The sequence below is a fragment of the Antechinus flavipes genome, chromosome 3, assembly GCF_016432865.1.
Source record: "Antechinus flavipes isolate AdamAnt ecotype Samford, QLD, Australia chromosome 3, AdamAnt_v2, whole genome shotgun sequence".
Classification (NCBI taxonomy): Eukaryota; Metazoa; Chordata; class Mammalia; order Dasyuromorphia; family Dasyuridae; genus Antechinus; species Antechinus flavipes.
The window spans coordinates 247,289,198-247,308,552 of record NC_067400.1 but is presented as its reverse complement, the minus strand read 5'-3'; the positions used below and the strand labels follow the sequence as shown (position 1 = coordinate 247,308,552).

Here is a 19,355-nt window from a genome sequence, read left to right as displayed (position 1 = left end):
GGAATTTTAAGGCATTTGTCATTTTCCTTAATTTTTTAAGCCTAAAACGGTAAGAATTACCTTTGGATTTAACTGCAGAAACAAAGATCATTATGGGATAATGATGTATCACAAAAATCGGCTCATCAAGGCTTATGAAAGAGTTGGTTGTCAGTTAAAGGTAAATGTTTGATTGTAAAAAGAAAAAAGCAGCATTACGCTATAAAATTATAAATTTTAAATGGGCACATGTGAAAATATTGCTAAATAGAAAAACAAAAGTAAAACATTTTATCTTTGATATGTGCAAAATAAATATGTGGTAATTTTTAGGGAAAAGACACTAGTAGCTGTTACCAGGAAAAACTTTGTGACTAAACCATAGCATTCCAGAAGAGCAAGTAATATGGGGTGTGTCCCAAAAATTTTAGTGCGATTAAAAGTTCTGATAAATGTAAATTATGATGATAAAAAGGAAGGATAATACCATTCTTTTTTTCTACAAGGTGATAAATTTAGGCCAGAAGTCTTCAGAGTTAAAAAAAATTTTTTTTTTAAACTATTAATGGCTTAAAATACACTAGGACTTTTGAGACATCCTGGAAAAGAAGGTTAGGGACAGGTTGTAAAGAGACCTTCCTGGCTAGACCAAGTAAAAGGTTTATAAAGATGGGAAGATCTAGATTAGGCATAGTTTTAGGTGACAGAAAAGGAGTTGTTAAATAAGGAGAGTTTGGATATTAAGGAAAGAAAAGAGATGATTGAAAGACTAAATTCCCAGAGGAACTGAGGGAAAAAGATCAAAAGCACAAGTAAAGTCACCTCTTCCTTTTAGACTAGGAAAAATGAAAATAGGATGGGGGGGGAGGTTGATGTTGAGATGTAGGCTTGTGGCATGGGGAGGAGTCTGAGACATGATCTCAGTTTTTTCAGTGATATATAGAGTAAGGACATCTGAGATAGAAGTGGTAAAGGACACTCTAGATTGCTTCAGTATAAAAGAGTTTTGTGATAGTTGTCTTGATAGAGTGAAATTTTAGCAGAAGAATTAAGAGGATCAGTTTGTAGCTGTGAGGATCCCACTGAGATTAGTTAACGTGTGATTATGTGACTCGAGCAGGAGTGGAAAAGGTGGATTATGGGAATTACCTATTCCTCCCTCATGATATTCTGCTCTTTTGAGCAGAAATAGTATGGTGGAGTGAGGTGCGGTCAGGTCAAGTACAGTATAAATCTATTTAACTTAGAGGGTCAAGATTTTGATAGGAGAAATAGTAAGGACAAAAGCATGGGTTGTACCCTTGGAAAGCTGGAAGAAGGTAGAATAAATGGATGTCATGGCAAGGGTAGAGAACAAAATTTAAAAGAAGTGAATTGTAGGGACAGCTGGAAGGACAAAGACCTTAGGGGAATATGTATCATCATAATGGGCAACTAAGTGGTATAGTGGATAGAGCACTGAGCTTGGAATCAGGAAGATTCAGCTTTTTGAATTCAAATCCAGCCTCAGGTACTTATTATCTGTATGAACTGGGCAAGTCCCTTAGCCCTGTTTTCTTTGCCTAGTTTCCTCATCTGTAAAATGAACTGGAGAAGGAACCCGCAAACCACTCCACAGTATCTTTGCCAAGAAAACCCCATGGTCACAAAGAATCAGCCATAACTGAAACAACTCAACTACTACTACTACTACTACTGTTGCTACTAAGGATGATAGATACTAAGAGTATGAGCATCCCTATGAATGACTATATTGGAGTAAAGGTGCAGATTGTAGAAGCTGAGGAGATTGAAAACCTGATAAACAAGAGTATGAGAATGAATAATTTAGGAACCTGTAGATAACATGCATTCAAATCTACGATAATTTTATCTGGATCAGGAGTAAATCACAGAGGAAGAATTGGAGGTGTCAGGAAGATCTACAAGTAATAGCAAAGAACAAGAATCATGCCTATTTTACTTTTTGGCTAAATTTTCAAGGCTCAGGAATGAAGATGCATATGGAAGGGAAAAGGGAGAATGCTTTTACCTCTTCATTTTAGGCACAAGCTTGACAGAAACAGTTTTTAAGGAATTTTAGATTAAACTAATTTAAAATATTTCAGCCTAAAAGGTCTGAAAAGAATTCCAAATAATTAAAGTTAATTTGTACTCCTGAAAATCTCTTTTCCCCCAAGTTATATTAGAATTATAATTCATGGCATTTCCAAACAATAGAGAAAATTCCATAGTTAAGACAGCAAAAGGTTCAGAGTTGAATTGAGAGTTTAAAAGTTTGTTTCAATTAATAGTCAGTAGTCATTTAACTTTAATTTTTTTGTGTGTCCAGGACCACTTAGGTAGTTTGGTAAATCTTATGGACACCTTTCCGGAATGTTTTAAGTGTCTAAAATGAAATGCATAGAATTATTAAAAGGAAGATAAGTTATGCTGAAATAATTTTTAAAATAATAAAGAAATTATGGATGTCCAAAATCTGTCCATGTACTCCTTTTCTTGTTCGTCAACCTTACGTTATGATCCCTGGAGTTTTTCCTCTTTGGCTACTTACTGTAAGGATTCACCTTTCCAGCTGGTCATAGTTTGATTAACTGAAGAAATCACAAACTTTTTCTGTCCTTCTCATTGCTTTATTCTTGTCAAGTTTGGGGGAGCTGGGGGCAGTGAAAGATTGTTGGATCAGTCAGAGCCTCTCTCCCTTAACTAATCATTGCCATAATTCTATTATTATAGGGATCAGAATTGCTCTCTCGACTGTAATGCAGAGAATTGTTTTGTAATCAACAAAAATTGATATGGTTTCTTACTCAGTATGACCAAGGACTTTAGAATAAATTATTGTCTTAATATCATTTTGTAATAAATAGTACAAGTAGAAATGAGGGTGGAGGATCTCAGTTTTCTTCCATAATCCAGAATTGGAAGTCAGAGAATCCATTCCATTTTAGAAAACTTTTTTTCTTTTAAATGGTATTTTTTCCCAATTACATGTAGAAACAATTTTTAGCATTCATTTTTTTTTTAATGAAATTTTTAATTCCAAATTTTCCCTTCTCCTAAGATGGTGATGGCAAGCAGTTTAATTTAGGTTAATATTTTAATATATAGGCAATCATGTAAAACACTGGAAAATATTTGAAAGGATGTTTATTCCTAGAAATAGAAGAACTTAATTTTAATTTTTAAAAATACTATATGGTCCCAGAAGAAGGGTTTTAGACTCATAAGGTCTATATAGGGTTTAGACTCATTTAGGGCTGGACAGAGACTTTAGAGACCATGTTGTCCAAAGGTTTTTAACTTGGTATCTATAAATTTGTTTTTAAAAATATTTTGATAACTATATTTCAATATAATTAGTTTTCTTTGTAATCCTACACATTTTGTGTATTTAAAATTTTAAATGAGGCTTTGTGTGTGATATAAAAAATGTCTGATCTAATTTAATATGTTATTTTACATATGAAGAAACCAAGGACTTGAATAGTTAGTTGACCTGGCCAAGGACACAGATAGTCATGTAGAGTTAGGCTTTGGAACTAGGGCCTTTGATTAGAAATCCTAGTACTCTTTCTATTATAATACCATTTTCTTCTATACACTGCCATTTGAGTGGGCCATATTGGAACATTCTTTTCTATTAGTGATTTTATTAATGAAAGTGTTACTTCAAATTTTAGAATAATAACTTTAATTTAACCTTTATTTTATACATGAAGACTGAGAATCAGAAAAATAAATGACTTGCCCAAGGTACTTAGCTAAAAGCAATATATGAACTTGAATATAGGTCTTTTGTCATTAGGCCAGTGTTGTTTTAATTATACCACACTGATTGAAAACAGAACTCCTCTTCCTCCTTCTTACACCTAGCATTTTGCACATAAAGTCATTACCTCTGCAAAGTTTATTTTATGTTTTTCCTTGTTTTCTTTTTCAGGCAAACAACATGGGTGTTGGCGTAGTTGGAATTATAGAGTGTAACTTCTTAAAGCCAACTCACAATAAACAAGATTTTGACTATACAAATGAGTACAGGTACATCACAACTCACTATATTCTTTTTATGAACATCTTCCTTAGTTGTAGCTTAGAAAATATTTCTTATATCTATGTTTTTTAGGCTCAATTTTTTTGTATCCTAACTTGGACATTTTTACTAGGTCATGAGATATTTCTGAGTTCCATGAAGGTCTACGGTAAGTTCTAATTTCTCCCACTTCTCCCAGTGATCTGGATTTGCTGAGGAGATATTTTGTTGCTGCTGTTCTACTATAATTTATCAATAAATGCTCCAGTGAAGTAGACCCCAGATCTTCCTCAAAATCTGAAGAAGGAGATAACTCCTTCTTTCATGACCTTGTTGGGTTTGATACCCAAATATGTAAAAGAGGTAAAAGACAAAGAGTTTCATTGATTGGTAGACCTTGCTTTTTAGGGGAAAATTACATCAGTAGGGGCGGGGAGGGGAGGGAAATGGAGAGGAGTCATAGTTTGGGTAAAGCACAGGACATCTCCTCTGACTAAATGGTCATAAAATGATCACTCATCATCCTAGACAAGAGAAAGGGGTATGGACTTAAGTAAGTTGGGGGACTTTCCAAAGCGTTAAGAAATCTGAATCATGCTAGGTTTGGACATGGAATTTGGGTAAAGCAGAAAGGAAATATCTTTGTCAGTATTCTTATGCTTGTGCTAGTGAGCTTTATAACTTGGTAAACAAGTAGTGAGCATTACATTAAAGTTTGAGGCTTTAAGAACCTATCTATCCCTATATGATTTGTATAGAATATCAAAATGATTGATACTGATTGGAATAGAGTAAGATTCCAAATGAATTGTTTCTCATAAGTTTTTATTGAATTCAAAAAAATATATAGCTGTTATCTCTGTTATCTCAATAGCATAGAAATTCTGCCATTTTTCTTTTGATGCATAGTTTTTATGGAACATTATGGAACCAGGTTAAAAAAGGGAGGAAAGAAATACTAAAAGTCTCCCAAAAGAAATCCTTCTATATAATGAAATAAAGGCTAGCACTCTTTTTTGTCTACTACATGATTTTTGGTTTTGTTATTGTAATGGTGGCGATGATGCAAAATCAAACAACTTAATACTTTTATCCTACCTAGATTATCACAGTCCACCATATGTTTATATAGCTTAGGTTTGTTAAATAAAAAATATTATTTCTGTACTTGGTGTTTTGGGCACAAGTCCCTAGAAACAATTCTATTTAATACTGTATTTCCAAGCTATTTTTAGGTTGCAGAGTTATCTAAATTGGTAGCGTTCCTGTATAAGCTCTGACAGAATTCAATTGTAATTTCCTCATGGTCATGTCCTAATGGCCAGGTCAGTAAAATAATTCAAAGCAGCAACACGTTATTTAAAGAAGTTTTTGGTTTAAAAATAAAAAAAGTTCTGATAGAACGTAGCAACAATATTAATATATGAGATTTCCTGCTAATAATGCATTCTTGAATTAATGTTTTTTCTTAGTATAATCTATAATCTAAGTTTTATGTTTATGGTCTTTAGAAAGTTTCCTTTTATTTTGTTAGGCTCACTATAGCAGCATTGGGAGAAAAGCTTAATGATTATTGGAATGAAATGAAAGTGAAGAAAAATACAGAATATCCTCTAAATTTACCTGTTGAAGATATGCAGTAAGTATATGCACATGAAAACACCTAAGTATACTTTATGATGACACATGAAATGGAATTTTTCATAACACATTTGGAAATAAACTTCATTTTGTTGTTTGTTCATTGTCATGTTAGACTCTTCGTGACCACTCTATCCACAATATCCCAAATCTATTCAAACTCACATTCTTTGTTCCCCTGACACTATCCATTTTATCTTCCTCTGTTCCCTTCTCCTTTTACTTTCATTTTTTCCCACCATGAAGATCTTTTCCAATGAGTTCCATCTTCATATAATATCACCAAAGAATTAAGCTTCAGCTTCTGTATATATCCTTATAATGAGTAGTCTGAATTAATTTCTTTAAGTTTTGACTGATTTGATATCCTTGCTGTCCACGGGACTCTTAAAAGTCTCTTCCAGCCTTACAATTCCGAAGTGTTGATTCTAATACTACTCTACTTTTCTTTTAGTCAACCCTTAAAGCCATATATTTGTTAGCACGATAATGCTTTGCAAAGTATGCTGTCCAGAATTGCCATAGCTTTCCTTCCAAGGAGGATTGTCTTTTAATTTCATAGGCTTGTAATCGCCATTTGCAGTGATCTTTGAGCGCAAGAATATAAAATCTGACACTGCTTTCATTTCTTCTTCTTTTGCCAGGAGGGGACGGGGCTAGTTGCGAAGGACTTAGTTTTTTTAATGTTAAACTTCAAGCCAGCTTTTACACTCTTCTCTTTTACCCTCATCAAGCAGTTTCTTAATTATCTTTCACGTTTTGCCATCAGAGTGGTATCATCTACATATCTGAAATTGTTAATATTTCTCTTTGGAAATCTTTATTCCAGCTTTTGATTCATCCAGCCCGACATTTTGCATGATGAATTCTGCATATATGTTGCTTCTTGGTCCATATACAGATTCCTCTGGAGACAAGTAAGGTGATCTGCTACTCCTACCTCTTTGAAGACTTGCTTCATTTTGTTGTGAGCTGCATAGTCAAAAACTTATGTAGTCAATGAAGCAAATAGAGAGAGATGTTTTTCTAGAACTCCTTGCTTTTTCTATAATCCAACTGAATGTGGACAATTCAGTCTCTAGTTCTGCTGCCTCTTAGAATTTTTTATTTTTTTATTTTTGGTAATTTTGGGTTCATCTATTAAACTGGCAGAATTTTAAGCCTAACTTTATTGGTGTGTGAGATGACTGCAGTTGTTTGATAATGTGAACATTCTTTGGCATTATCCTTTAGGATTGGGGCATAACTTTTTTCAAATTAGTGAACTTTTTGACTTTCCCAAATTGCTGTCATTTTGAAAACATCACTTTTACACCTCATCTAGAATTCTGTCACCTCCACCAGACCTCTTGTTAGCAGTGCTTTCCTAAGGCCCACTTGACTTCATTCTCCAGTATATCTGGATCAGTAACTGTGGTGTTCTCTTCTTTTGTATAATATATGATTCGTTCTCTCTGAGCAGGTTTCTTGGGGAGGTTTTCTGGAGGCAGTCTTAATTTAAGTTCTGTGTAATAATCACTTCAAATGCAGCCAGCTGATAAAATCCAAATGTTTATTTTCTCCTGTTTCTGAATCTTCTCCCTGGGGCCCGGTTAACTTTCTTAGAGGCCTATCTCTCCCTGGTTCCAAGAGCTCTTGCCCCTAATCTTTTGTCTCTACCATCTTCAGCTTCTCTTCTTCCAAATGTCTACAGCCAGCACCAAGGTGAAAGTTGGAATGAATCTGACTCCACCTCCTAGAGTGAGCTTATGGGCTTTCTTCCAGAGTGCTTTGTGTCTGTCCCAGAGTGCCTCTGTATCTGTCCCAGAGTGCTCTCTGGCCCTAAGAGCTTCTTGCTTATATGAGCTCTCTAAAGATGTGAACACAAGCATTGTTTTTATCAATTCTACTTAATACCTTGTTTCAAGTTCTGGCCCATAACATCTCCTTGTAAGATCAGATCAATCATACTGAACCATGTTAAATTAGATAATTGTTGTCTCTATCAGTTCTAATGACTCAACAGCTTGTAAGGATTATAATAAGTAACCACACTTTATATATTTCTTTACATTTTGCCACTCTTCTTAATTTTTTCTACTTTTATTAAGTCCCTACCGTTTTTGAGGAGATTTCTTGTTTTTCCCATTCTGTTGTTTTCTCCTGTTGCTCACTTAAAAAAAATCTTCTTTCTCCTTGCTGTTCACTGGAATTCTGCATTCATTTGAATATAGCTTTCCCTATGTCCTTTATCTTTTGCTTTCCTTTTTTCCTCAGGTATTTGTGAAGTTTATTATCAGACAGTCATTTTGCTTTCTTGCTCTTCTTTTTCCTTGGAATGTTTTTATTGCTTTCTCAAATATTAATTGTAAATCTCTGCCCATAGTGCTTCAGGCACTCAATCAGATCTAATTCCTTAAATCTTTTCATCATTTTTACTTCATATTATAATACTTCATATTAGGTCATATCTATATGGTTTGATGGTTTCCCCTATTTTCTTCAATTTAAGTCTGAATTTTGCAATAAACAGCTCATAATCTGAACCACAGTTAGCTCCAGATTTTGTTTTAATTGACTGAATAGAACTTCTCTACCTTTGGCTGCAAAGTATGTAGTCAATTTGATTTCCACACTGACATTGGTGATGTCCATCTATACCAGTTTCTTTTGGGTTGTTGAAAGAGTGTTTACTATGACCAGTGAGTTATCTTGACACAACGTTAGTCTCTTTTTCTGCTTAATTTGTACTTCAAGGCCAAATTTGCCTGTTAGTTCAATTACATTTTGATTTCCTATTTTAGCACTGTAATCCATTATGATGAATATGACATCTTTTTTTTTTTTTGATGTAATTTCCAGAAGATGTAGGTCTTCACAGAACTAATCAACTTTGGCCTATTTGGCATTAGTGGTTGGAGCATAGACACTGTTGTGAATTTGAACAGTTTGCCCTGAATTCAGATACATAATTCTGTCATTTTCAAGATTATACTCTAGCACTGTTTTTCTCTCTTTTTTATTAGTCATGAGGACTTCTTCGTTTCTTTTAAGGAATTTTTGTCCACAGTACTGCATGTATAATGATTACCTAAATTAAGTTCATTCATTCCTGTCCATTTAAGTTCATTAACACAAAATGTTGATGTGCAGTCTTTTCCTTTTTGACCACATACAACTTTGTTTTATAGGGCTTACTTTCCGTGTTTCACTGTGCCCTATGGATCTTTATGGCATTGGACTTTCCTTTTGTTATCAGACACATCTGTAACTGAGCTTCCTTTGGGTTTTGGCCCAGTTGCTTCATTCTTTTTAGCATTTTTGAAGTTACTTGTAGTTATGTTCTTATTTTTCCCAGTAACATTTTGGATACTTTCCAACATGAAGGGCTCATGTTCTGGTGTCATGTCTCTTACCATTTTAAATACTGTTCCTGGATGATTCTTGGCAAAGATACTAGAGTATTGACTATTTCCTTCTTTATTGGATCACCTTTTGTCAGAACTTTCCATTATGACCTCTCTGTCTTGAGTAACCTTGAACAACCTAGATCATAGTTTCATTGAGTTATATAAATCCATCTACCACAATAAGGAGTGATCCAGGAGCAGAAACCTTGATAAACATCTTATAATGCTCTATAGGAACTAATTTGAACCCATCAGTGCTTAATCTTTTAAAATTTAAATTAGTTTCTTTGTTGTTCAGTCATTTTAATCAAATTTGACTTCTTATGACCCTATTTGAGGTTTTCTTAGCAAAGATACTGAAGTAATTTTCCATTTCCTATTTCTAATTAGTTTGTACCTTCAAGTAATTTCCTGTTACTGTTGCAGATAGTAACAACTTCTCAGTAAAGCTTTCTGTCTTTTGAGATCTCCTGGCTAGATTTTTCCTGACTCTGATGAAGTTTGGTCTATACCAAACACAACTGAAATTTATATATTGTAAAGTACATTAATTTTCTCATTTGGTTGTTTAAAAACCCTCTAATGTAGGTGATAACAGAAGTTTAGATATTGTTGCTTATCTAGTCACATTATTAGTAACTGGAAGATGGGATCTGAAAACTATTCTTTGGTTTCATATTGCTTTTTATATTATATTGCTATCTTTGGGGAAACTTTGACACTTTGGAATAGCTATATTGCAATATAACCATGTCCGCTTATTGTGTAAATGTAATCCAAATATATTCTTGTCATATATATGTTTTATTATGTTTCAGTGGGAGGAAAACAATATGATAAAGTATTTAAAGAGTTAGTCTAACCCAGAAAGATCGTGTCCAGCCTCTGGGAACCTTTTCAGGATTTTCCAAGGCATTAAGTGGCAGAGAAGGTGCCAACTCTGCACTATCTGATAGAGGGAATTTCTTTATCATTCCCTTTATTCTCTACCAATGAAATCAGAGGTCCAAGCTATACTGTGTCACTGGATCTTTATGTATGTGTAATATAATATAACTAGTCTTTACAAAGTGGAAATTCTAGTCCAACATACCTTTTCCAGTGTAATTTTGTTTTTAGATTGCCATAAAATCTCTGTTCTTCCCATATGATACTTGCAGCTCCAAGTTAGAACGTTATCTCCTATGTCTACAATGCTCTCCCTTATCTCTTTATCTTTTGACTATCCTGATTTCTTTTAGATTTCAGCTAATTCATTTTCTACAAGAAGTTTCTCTGGTCCTCTTTTATCTTAAATTCCTTTTCTCTGAGTCTCTCCCCAGTTTATTCTGTGAGCTCTTTGAGAGCAGGGACAGGATTTTTGTTTTTGTTTTGCTTTTCTTTGTATCCCCAATACTTAGCATGGTTCTTAGTATATAATATGCATTTAGTAGCCAGGGGAATGATTGACTTTCTCTAAAATAGGTGTTCTTAAGACTGAATTTTTAAATATTTTCTCGATTTTGACTATTACATTTCTATATGTATATATATATATGTATATATATATATATATATATATATATATATATTTTTGGTAATAGTATATATTTTATTTTAGGTATTTTAAAGTATTTTGAGGAGTTTCTAGGTTTGGCTAAACTGCTAAGGAGTTCATGACATAAAAATTATTTAAAACCCCTGCTTGAGAGAGCAGCTAGATGGTGTGGTTGGATAGAGCAATTGCCCTGAAATCAGGAGGATCTGAATTCAAATCTGGCCTCAGACACATAACACTTCTTAGCTGTATGATCCTGGACAAGTCATGTAATTCTAACTGCCTTGTCCCAAACAAACAAACCCTGCTCAAAGTCTTTTTTAACATTTCACAGATTTTAGTGAATTTTCTCAATTTTCAGCACATAAAAATTACTATCTTTTGTCATTATATCTTTACTGACTAATTTATTTTAGCTCATGTACACAAAAGTCATGCATGATATTTCAGCCCACTTACATCTAGAATCTATTTTGTTTTTTAAAAATTTAGTGATTGCTTTTGTTTGTAGCACAATAGTTTTTATAATGTCCTCTCTATTCTTTCTCCCTTGTTATAAGGAATGGATTTAAGTAAAACCAACCAAATAACTGCTTTGTGATAGTGTATGTAACATTTGAATCCAAAATGGTTCTTTTTCTTTTTACATTGGTTCGTCTGTGTTTCTCTGATTAATTCATATTAATCATTTCTTCCAAAGTCTACTATAACAAGAAATGGTCTTGGGTAGCAGATTGCAAGTCAGTTAAACTTGGTGTGAAGTACTATCTCTGCTATGTACCAGCTATATCATAATGAGAAAATCACTAAGATTGAGCTCTTATTCTGGACTGCTAGTGGGCATTTCCATACTGGAAGTTACTAATACCCATGAAATCATAAAATCAGTTCTTCTCCTCTTTTCTCTCCTTCTCCTCAATAAAGAAAAGGAAAAAAAAACCTACATAATAAATAGTACTTCATCATATTCATTCTCTAGTTGATAAACTAGAGAATTTCTAATTTTGTGTTTCTAATTTTTTTTTACTACCCCAAAAAGTACTGTTACATATTTTTGTTATATATATCCCCCATGCTTACTGAGAAGGCAAGCAATGTCTGTTACACATATGAAATTCCATATTCTCTCTCTTAATTCCTCCCATCTGTCTTCATTAAGAAAAGGAATTTGATGCAATTTAATAAGTTTACTTATATGCTGATATGCAAAACATATATTAGTCACATTGTTAAAGAAAACACAGACCAAAAAAAAAAAAAAAACAACAACAATACCCCAATTAAGATAAAGTTTAAAAAAAGTTTTGAATGGCATTTAATACTCATTAGTTCTTTTTTTGGAGGTGGATGGCATTTTTCATCCCAGGTCATTTGGAATTGTTTTGAATCATTTTATTGCTGAGAATAGCTAAATTGTTCACCATAAATTATTGTAAATATTCCTATTACTATGTATACAGTTCTTTTGGTTCTCTTCACGCTGTATCAATACATGTAAGACTTTCTAGGTTTTTCTGAAAGCATTCTGCTCATCATTTCTTATAGCATAATTTCATCACAGTCATATACCACAGCTTGTTCAGCTATTCCCAATTAATAGGCATGCCCTTAATGTTCAGTTTTTTGCTACCACAAAAAGCACTTTTGCAAACACACATGCATACATGTGCATGCATACACACACACACAGAGTACATTTAGGTCCTTTGCTTTTTTCTTTGATCTCAAGACCTGGTGGCAGTATTGCTGGGTGAAAGGATACATGCATGGTTTTATTACTCTTTTGAGTATAGTTTCAGATTGCTCTCCAGAATATCAGGATCAGTTCACAATTTCACCATCATTGCTTTAATGTTCCAATTTTCTCACATCCCCTCTAACATTTGTATTTTCCTTTTTTGTCATATTAGCCAATCCTGAGAGATGTGAAGTATCTTAGAGTTCTTTTAATTTGCATTTCTCTAATCAAATAATGACTTTTGTATGACTATAAAAGCTTTGGTTTATTCATTTGAGAAAGGCTTGTTCCATTTTTTGACCATTTGTCAATTGGGGAATGTTTTTTGATTTTTTTTTTTTAATTTTTTTCTACTTATACATGTATGTTAATTTTTTAAATACACATTTCTTTATGAATCATGTTGGGAGAGAAAAATCAAAAGGGAAAAACCATGAGAGGAGGAAAAAAAAAACAGAAAAGAGAAGTGAACATAGCCTGTGTTGATTTACATTCAATTTCCATAGTTCTCTTTTGGATGCAGATTGCGTTTTGTAACCAAAGTTTATTGGGAATCCCTTGGATCACTGAACTACTGAGAAGAATCTGGTCTTTAATAATTGATCATCACACAATTTTGCTGTTACTGTGTACAATGTTTTCTTAGGTTCTGCATTTTTTTGCTCAGCTTCATTTCATGTAAATCCAGGCCTTTCTAAAATCAACTTGTTCATAATTTTTTTTTAAGAACAATATTAATTCATTACCTTCATCCATTATTTACCACAGTTTATTCAGCCATTCCCAATTGATGGGCATCTACTCATTTTCCAATTCTTTGTTACTGCAGAAAGAATTGCTACAAACATTTTTGCACATCTAGGTCCTTTTTCTTCCTTTGATTTCCTAGGAATACAGATTGGGGAATGTTTTATAATTTCATTTATTTGATTCAATTCTCTATATGAGAAATAAGGTTTTATGAGAGAAATTTGCTGTAAATTTTTTTTCACATTTATGATTGCTGTGCAGTTCCTTCTGACCTTTCACTCTGTCCAACCTCAAGTTTTTTTCTTCTCACCACTGCCTCCCTTCTGTCAGTCTTCCTGTTTCTCCTCCTTCTCCTGCTTCCACCCCTTTCCTACTTTCCTTTAGGGTTAAATAGATTTCTGGTCCTTTCTTTTTTAAGTAGATTCTAGTTTGTTTGTTTCTTTCTCTTTTTTTTTTTTCTCTTTCTTTCTCTCTCCCTTCCTTTCTTTTTCTTTTTTTGTTGAGGCAGTTGGAGTTAAGTGTCTTGCCCAGGATTACACAGCTAGGAAGTGTTAAATGTCTGAGGCCAGATATAAACTCAGGTCTTCCTGACTTCAAAGCTGCTATCCACTGTGCTACCTAGCTGCCCTGTAAGATAGATTTCTATAACCAATTCAATTCTGAGGATAATAAAGTTCATACATTCTCTGCCACCCCCTTTCTTCCCTTCAGTAACTTCTCTTTCATGCCTCTTTTATGTGAGATGATTTACCCCATTCTATCTCCTCCTTCCTTTCTCAGTGTATCCTTCTTTTTCACCCCTTAATTTAATTTGATTTTTTTGTTATCATCCCATCATAGTCAATTTACATTGATGTCCTCTATGCTCTCCTTCTAACTGCCTAATATTGATAAAGTTCTTAGGAGTTACAAGTGTAATTTTTTTCATGTGGAATATAAACAATTTTAACCTAATTGAATCTCTTATGATTTCTTTTTGCTAGTTATCTTTTTATACTTCTCTTGAGTCTTATACTTGAAAGTCAGATTTTTCTATTCAACTATGATGTTTTCAGGAATAAAGGCTTGAAATTCTTTTGTTTCTTTAAATGTCCACTTTTTTCCCCTGAAGAAGGATCATCTTTAGTTTTGCTTTTTTAATTTGGTCAGTTTTAATTTTTAAGGCATTATTTTCTTTAGTGTATTTTTGTGTCTCTTAGCATTTGATGATTCTGTCTTTTAAGTGTTAATTTTTCAGTATTTTTGATGCTTTGGTTACCATGTTGTTAACTCCTTTTTTTATGATTATCCTGCATCATTCTCTTTTTTTCATTCCCCCTCAAATTTTTCCTCTATCTGTCTCAACTTGATTTTAAAAATTCTTTTGGCCATATTCCAGAATTATTTTTGATCTTGAGACCAATTCACATTTTTGAAAAAAGAAAAAGCTTTGGATATAGTTATTTTGACTTTGTTATTTTGTTTTGAATTTATATTTTCATCTTCCCTTTGACCATAGTGACTTTCTATGGTCAGGTCCTTTTTGGTTTGCTCATTTTCCTAATGTATTTCTTGACTTTTAAACTTTTATGTTGAAGTTGGGTTCTGCTCCCTAGGTGGAGAGAGCACTTTCTTAAGCTTCATATTTTTCATGCTGTTGTTTTCAGGGCTAATTTTTTTTGGGGTCGGTAAGCATTCAGTTCTTCCAGGTTAGTCTGATCTATGAAGAATTGTGATCACTACTCTCCTGGCCTTTACTGTGCTTTGTGAGGGATAATAGGTATCATTTTCCACCAGGAACCCATTACCAGGGTCCCCACTGCTCTGTGGCCACACGATCTAATATGCTAGTATTATTCTTCTCTCTGGGATTGCAACCCAGAATATTGTATACGGGCAGTGTATCAGTCTTAATACCAATGTCAATAAGTTGTTCCTTGCAATCCATCTCCTTCTGTCCAGTTGTCTAATCTCCATATTTTTTGTTGGCTAAGAGCTCAGGAAATTGCTGATACTGATTCAGTCACCCACATGGCCTTTGCTGTTTGCTTGGCAGAGCATGCCTATGTCAGATTGTTAATCTGGGTACTTTATATTTTTAAAAAATATTCATCTTTGATTATCAATTTTATTGACACATAATTGGACAAAATAGCTTCTCATAATTTCTTTAATTTCATCTTTTTTGGTGGTGCAGACCCACTTTTCATATTTGAATACAAGATGACTACAGATACAAAGATGTAGGAACTAGAACTTTTTCTATATTTTTTGACCCACTCATGTTAGTTTCCAATTTTCTCCTCTATTCTTCTCAGGCCATTCATTTAATGTAATTTTTTATTGTATCATGATCTGGAAAAGGTCCATTCAGTACTTAAACTTTTTAAAATTTATGTGTGAAGTTTTCATGTTCTGATATATATGACAATATATATTGTCAAAGTGCATTGTACAGCTGAGAAAAAGGTATGCTCATTTCTCATTTCTCCATAGATCTATCATATCTAACTTTTAAAAAATTCTGCTCATCTCTTTAATTTCTTTTTTTGATGATTAAATTAATCTTATTTTGAGAGGGGAAAGTTAAGATTCCCCACTAGAATAGTTTTACTATCTATTTCCTTCTCTAATTCATTTAACTTTTCTTTTAAGAGTTTGGATTTTCTGCCATTTGAGATCATCTCAACATAATTGAATCACATCTATGCCTTCTTTTGAAATAGTGATTGGTGAGAGGGTAAGCAGAAGAACAAGACCCCAAGGCCTAGTAGGGCATGGTCTGTGGCAGAAGTGGCCAAAGAAGAAAGAATGAAGCTATGGGCAGAATAAAGTTGGGGCAGAGATCTCTAGGGAAGTCAAACTAATCAGGAGGGAGGAATATGGGAATAAAAGGTAAAAAAAAAAATAATAAGAAAGAGAATGTTAGAATTAGGCAGAGTAACCTGTAAAAGAAAAAAAAAAATTCAACAAGCACTACTAGGGGGAAAAAAACCAGTTGGGTGAAAATTTTAGACTAGCATCTTACAGTGTGCTAAAGCATTAGTTTTAAATGGATAAACCACCTTTATGTAAAAGATTATATTTCAAAACAAGCAGAGAATGGAAAGAGAGAGTGAGTTTCAAGGAGTTCACATAAGATAAAACTGACAATTTTGTTCAAGAACTATGTCCCAAGTGTATAAAAAGAAACTGATGAGTAAGAATAAAAAATTCATACTAAATATCTTCCCCAAGACATCAATAAAAATGTAAATGATTAAAGAAAACGAACAGACATTTTTTTCAGAAGAACTAGTCAAAACTATGTGAAATTGTGTTTAAAAAAATGCTCTAAATCACTACTGATTAGAGAAATGCAAATTAAAACATCTGAGTTACCACCTTATACTTATCATGCAGTGTAAATGAAAAGGTAAAGGTCAAATACTGGCAGGCCTGTGGATAAGTAGTACAATAGTGCTCTGTAGCTTGAGTTGTGACCTGGTTTAGTCATTCTGGAGAACTATTTGAAACTACAATGAAAGGGCTATCAAACTGTATTTGGTTTGACCTTGAAATACGCTTTTACTAGGTCTGAGATCCCAAAGAGACCGAGATAAAGGAAAAGAATTTATATGTACAAAAATATAGCAGCTCTCTTTGCAGCAGCAAAGAACTAGAAATTGAGAGAATGCCCTTCAAGTGGGGAATGGCTGAACACAAATAGGATTGTGATTTAATACTATTGTGCTATAAAAAACATGGGGGGATGGTTTCAGAAAAATCTGGGGAAACTTACATGAATTGATGCAAAGTGAAGTGAGCAGAATCAGGAGAACATTATACATATTAACATGTACGTTAACCAATTATTACCCCTGGAAGACTTAGTTATAATTAATGTAAATTTAAAAATAAAAAGTATACATGTCTGTATATGTATGTTCACATGTGTATATACATATATATCTTTTTTTACACATATATCTTTTTTTTAAACTCATTAAAAATATACTATTTAAATTAAATTGGCATTATTTAAAACTAGCTTAGGTTATACTGTCTCAAAATTCCCTCAAATTTGTTAGGATTTGAGAAATGTGCTAGCTTTGCTTTTGTATTCAACTACTATGTGTACACTAAAATAAAAGTCAATTAAAATAAAAGCATAAACAAACAAAAAGTTTAGCAAGGTTGCTAGTGGTACTGAAAAAAAGTAAGTGATGTGAGCTAAAGTGTAAAGAGATTGAAAGGTAAAAAGGGACTAGATTATAAAGGAGCTTTGAATGCCAAACAATATTTTGTATTTTTTTCCAGGAGGCAATAGGAAGCTGGTAGAGTTTATTGAAGGGGGAGGCCGGAAAGTCAAGTCTTTGCTTTAGTAAAATCACTTTAATAGTTGAATAGAGGAGGAAGGATTTGAGTGAAGAAAGATGAAGTAGACTCACTCTTAGGCAGGTTAGCTTGAGGTGGTGAACATCTACAAAGGAGTGGTGGAGGTGTCTGCGAAAAGAGTGCGAAAGTGAAATTGACATGCTTGGAAACAGATCCCTTGGGGGGAGGAGAGGTTAGAGATGGTGAGTAGTTTAAGATAATAACTAGGTTGTAAATCTGAGAATAGAGAGGATGAATTTACTCTGTATAACAATAGGGCAATTTGGAGGGGCTAAGAGGGTGAGTATTGAGGGAGAAAATTTGGAGAAAAAGTTGAGACATACTGAATTTAAGATGTCTCCTGAATATCCTGTTTGAGATGTCTGAAAAGCAATTATAGAGGCAGAAGAGAAGACATCAGAGGACAGAACCCTGTGAGACACATATGGTTAGAGGAAATGATGTAGATGTGGATCCAGCAAAGGAGACTGTCTGAGTGTAGGAGGAGAACCAGGAGAAGAGTGGTGGTTGTTCTGAAAACCTTGAGAGAAGAAAGTATCGAGCAGAATATCAAAAGTGCTAAAGATTGCTGAGAAGTTGAGAAGAATGAGACTTGAGAAAAAAGCAATTGGATTAATGTTTATAAGGTATTTAAAAAATGGTTCTTCTTTGACTACTCTTCTGCTTTTCCCATTGCCACTTTGGGAATAAAAATGAGGATATATAGTTTAAGAATTATTTTCTATTTTTATTTTCTTGCCATGGTTAAATGATATGACCATTTCCAATACTTATAGTGTCACTGTGACACCAAATGGAGTCTGGAGTCTTTGGGCTGGACTGTATTTTGAATATTTTCAGTTTAATAGACCTTTCATCTGACTGATTTGTTCTAAAATTGAGTTAAATTTGGGGAAATTTCTAAAAGAAGAGCATACCATTTTGTGAGGAAATTTTAAAAGTAAAGGTAGCTATTCCCAGGTAACTAAATTCTCATACCAAGATTTTGTGTTCTATTACAGGAAACAGCCTGACCAGACATGGGTTCAGTGTGATTCCTGCCTAAAATGGCGAAAACTACCAGATGGAATAGATCACCTTCCTGAAAAATGGTATTGCTCCTTGAACCCTGACCCACAGTTCAGGTAGAGTTAGTTACAAAGACTTTATTTTGTAATGGAGGTGAATGCATCTGAAAAGGTACTACTGATGCTTTTCCCATACGCTTTTCTAAATAGGAGTTGTAGTGTACCAGAAGAACCCGAAGATGATGATTTGGTGCATCCCACATATGAAAAAACCTACAAAAAAAGGTAAGTAGTATTTCAATGCCTTGATTACAAATAAATTTAAATGCCTATTAAATCCTGATCATAAATAGTATTTATGATCTGCTTCATGAAAAACATTGAACTTGAAAATTTGATATTTAGATTAATCCCATGTCTACTGAAAATGCTATTATAGGCAAAAAGTAATTAATTGATTTAAAAAATTAATTTCTTCTAGTATTTTCATTTCTGTCAGTGTCAACTAAGCTTTAAGGTAGAGGATACTGTAACTTTTAGAAGCTTCTACATATTACATCATGTAGTATTGTATTACAATATGGTTTAACTTTTGTACTTAAAAGTGTATATGAATGTGTATGTTTATATACACTGCTATCAGGTTAATTTAAATTTGTGCTTTGAATCATTTTTTATTCTACTAGTTTTTTTTCTTATATGCTTAATTTGGTAGAATCATACATTTTTAGAATTGGAAGAGACTTCCAGTAGCTAGTCTAATCAATCTTTGTTATAATACATAGTACAAATAGGTACCTTGCCTCTGCTTGAAGAGCTCCAGTAAAGGAGAATTTTCAGCTTCCGAAAGCAGTCCATTCCACTTTGGAATAACTCTTAGAGTTATGCCAAGATACATAGGCATTAAATTTAAATTTGATCCTTA

General features: G+C 33.4%; 1 protein-coding gene across 1 annotated transcript in view; it reads left to right on the top strand.

Annotated features, from left to right (window-relative positions):
• Positions 1 to 19,355, top strand: part of MORC3 (MORC family CW-type zinc finger 3) — a 79,872-nt gene that overhangs the window by 44,939 nt on the left and 15,578 nt on the right. The window contains exons 8-12 of the mRNA XM_051984838.1: positions 41 to 160; positions 3,923 to 4,020; positions 5,547 to 5,651; positions 18,425 to 18,547; positions 18,641 to 18,715. Of these exons, the coding sequence (XP_051840798.1) occupies positions 41 to 160; positions 3,923 to 4,020; positions 5,547 to 5,651; positions 18,425 to 18,547; positions 18,641 to 18,715 (521 nt within the window). The remainder of the gene's footprint in view (positions 1 to 40; positions 161 to 3,922; positions 4,021 to 5,546; positions 5,652 to 18,424; positions 18,548 to 18,640; positions 18,716 to 19,355) is intronic.